This window comes from Fusarium odoratissimum, assembly GCF_000260195.1.
Source record: "Fusarium odoratissimum NRRL 54006 unplaced genomic scaffold supercont1.227, whole genome shotgun sequence".
NCBI lineage: Eukaryota > Fungi > Ascomycota > Sordariomycetes > Hypocreales > Nectriaceae > Fusarium > Fusarium odoratissimum.
The window spans coordinates 1-2642 of NW_022158913.1; the positions used below are offsets into that span (position 1 = coordinate 1).

The window sequence follows — 2642 nt, forward strand, 5'->3', positions numbered from 1 at the left end:
GCAACAGTTTTGTAAAGGGGTTTCGTATTGTTAGTGGAAAAGTAATATGGTGAAATTGGGACGAGAAGCGGGGTGTCGTGATGTTTTGGGTAGGCGGTGAGGGAAGATAAGCGTGATATGATGGCAGAATTACCCAAAATCATACAGATTAGTTTTCAGGGACCCCTGTCGAAAACCACAGTGAGCGCGGAACAATCAATCAGCGCACGGACGAAAAGTGTGTAATTTAGTAAATTACAAGCTGTGCTTGGTTGGTACAGTAGGGTCACCATTAGATTAATAGAGTTTCAGAGCTCTTCTCTGCTACTGCGTTCTCTTAACTTATTCTGCAAGAAGCTATTGGCGTGAATTTCTTTCACAATGGGTGATGATTTAAATACATAGGAGACTCAATCAATGAATGACTGTATTGAAAGAGGAAGGCCATGAGAAAATAACACTTGTCCTTGGGAAATCATAGAAACAACACAACCCAACAAATCCAGCCCTGACGTCGTGATAGCCCTAGACACCACTGTGACAGAGTACAAAACATTTGGAGAAGACATCATGAAAAAGGTGACTAGACATGGGTGGGGGTAGCTGACCAAAACTACTTTCCATAAATTACACCTAGCCTCAAGGTCATTTAGATATTATAAAAACACTTTTTATCTTCATTCCTGCTCTCGTTGTGACGTTATCGCTCGTATTAGTTGTGAACCTCGTCGTCGCTTCACCAGCCCATAGCCAATCAGAATTTCGTCGTCAAAACTAATCCTTTTTTGAGTTAGCGTAGCATGTACCCGCGCTAAGTCTGTTTAGTCAAGTAATCTCCACATCTGTGGCCTTGGGGGTTACTGATGTACCCCTACTAGAGACCGTCACCAGATTGTTGTGAGAATGCTCAATGAGGTCTAACAGCCATCGTCGCCAGATTGATGTGAGAAAAAACAGCCGGGCCCACCATAGTATACCAGCTAGCATGCCAGTATATAAGTGCGGCGCTATGTAATCCAGCGGACGTTGCCTGATACCAAATGCTTCACAAAAGCATAGCGGCGGGTTCGTATATAAATTCCCACCAACTTCTGTTTTAATCGAAGAAACAATAAACCGGAATATAGCTCGATCAAGCGCATTGCGTACCGGACTGCTTATACCGCCATCGTCAAGCTCCTCCTTGCACTCGCCAACCTCTTCATCTTCATCTTCTTCCTCATCATCACTGTCTACATTTCTTCCGCTGCAGAACCCACTGTCCCGGCTGCTGGGAAATGCATCTCCTTCAAGTTCTTCGTCAACATTGTGCAGTAAGCTCCATTGCTCATTTGTAAACTGAACAGCCCAGCATCGAAATACCTTCTCACGACCGATCCGGTATGACCTCCAGCAAAAGCTCAAATAGCGGTGACCTACGGAACGATATTTTGTCATCGATGCCTCCTTACCTTTTCGGCCGAATGGCATGCTGCTTGGGCTTGTTGTTATGATCCTGGCCAGTTACTGCCCTTGCTTGTACCTATGTGGCTGCGTCGTGGATACTGAGCAAGTACCGGGAGCTAAAGTGCTGTACCTAATGTAGTCTCTTCACTCACGATAAATTACGGTCGATATCCTCTTCTAAGTAACCCTTCTGGAGTTTCATAGCATCCTCTTCTTTTAGCCGGGCTTGACTAGAAGTGATTATCTCTTCTACAGCGCTGTATCTTATGATGATGTCGGCGGTATCTGATGTGATGCAGGCGTTGCTGTCGTCTCGGACGATCCAGTATCGAGAATACCTCCCGTGCATCCAAGTCTACAACATAACCTCTTCCCATCGGGTCTCTGGCGCTCCATGCTCTGCTTCTCTCCAGTGGCGGACGATATTGTCTCGTGCTACCATCAGATACCTACACACAATACAGCTATACGATTTAATATATACTTAGTATTCAAATTAATTCATACATCTTCTATCTAGATCTGTGCCTATTTAGTCAAAGACAGGGGCATATACCGGTGCAACATAGATAAAACTATCTATAGTATGATCATGGGACTGTGACTACTTCACTCCTCAGACTTACTAGAATAGATGTATTACGTGCGCACCTCTCTTTGCTTGAATAGGGACTTTTGAAGGATTGGTCAATAAAAGTTCGCATAGACGTACACATATAACTACTCTTTCTTTGTGTGCCCACTTCTGTTTTGCGCCTACTTATTATCCTCCTGAACATCATTTAACTTTTCTAGGCGGTAATTTAGCTCCCTTAGCTCAGGGTCATAATGCTTCTTCCACTGCGGATATCTTCGAGAGTAAGCTTCAATGAGCTCATGAAATCGGCTTTCCATATGGCGCACGGCCTGCGCTTGCTTCTTTCGCATGACAACTAGGCTCTCTTCATCCGAGGTGTACTCAGCTTCTTCGTCCCCTGAGACTGAACTTGAATCGGTATCTGATTGAATTATAGCATGATTCTGGCGCCGCCTTTTCCGTCGTTTTAGTTAATCATGCTGGAGATGTTCGTAGGTTTCTACCCCCTCTTCAAAAAACACAGGCACTCGATAACTTGATCGCATTCCTCGAATGTTTTAGCAACTTTGATCTTCTTTAGGGGGCACTGTTTGCTTGGGAAGTAATGTCCCTCGGGCGAGTTGTCTAATTCCAGCATGGG

The 2642-nt window shown here is 44.6% G+C and overlaps 1 protein-coding gene across 1 annotated transcript; it reads right to left on the reverse strand.

The window, feature by feature from the left end:
- Positions 1-1211: 1211 nt before the first annotated feature.
- Positions 1212-1310, reverse strand: FOIG_16841 (uncharacterized protein; the record flags this gene model as incomplete). Its single annotated transcript, XM_031218320.1, has 1 exon — positions 1212-1310. One exon carries the CDS (start codon positions 1308-1310, stop codon positions 1212-1214), a length of 99 nt encoding a protein of 32 aa, XP_031051966.1.
- Between the last annotated feature and the right edge of the window lie 1332 nt (positions 1311-2642).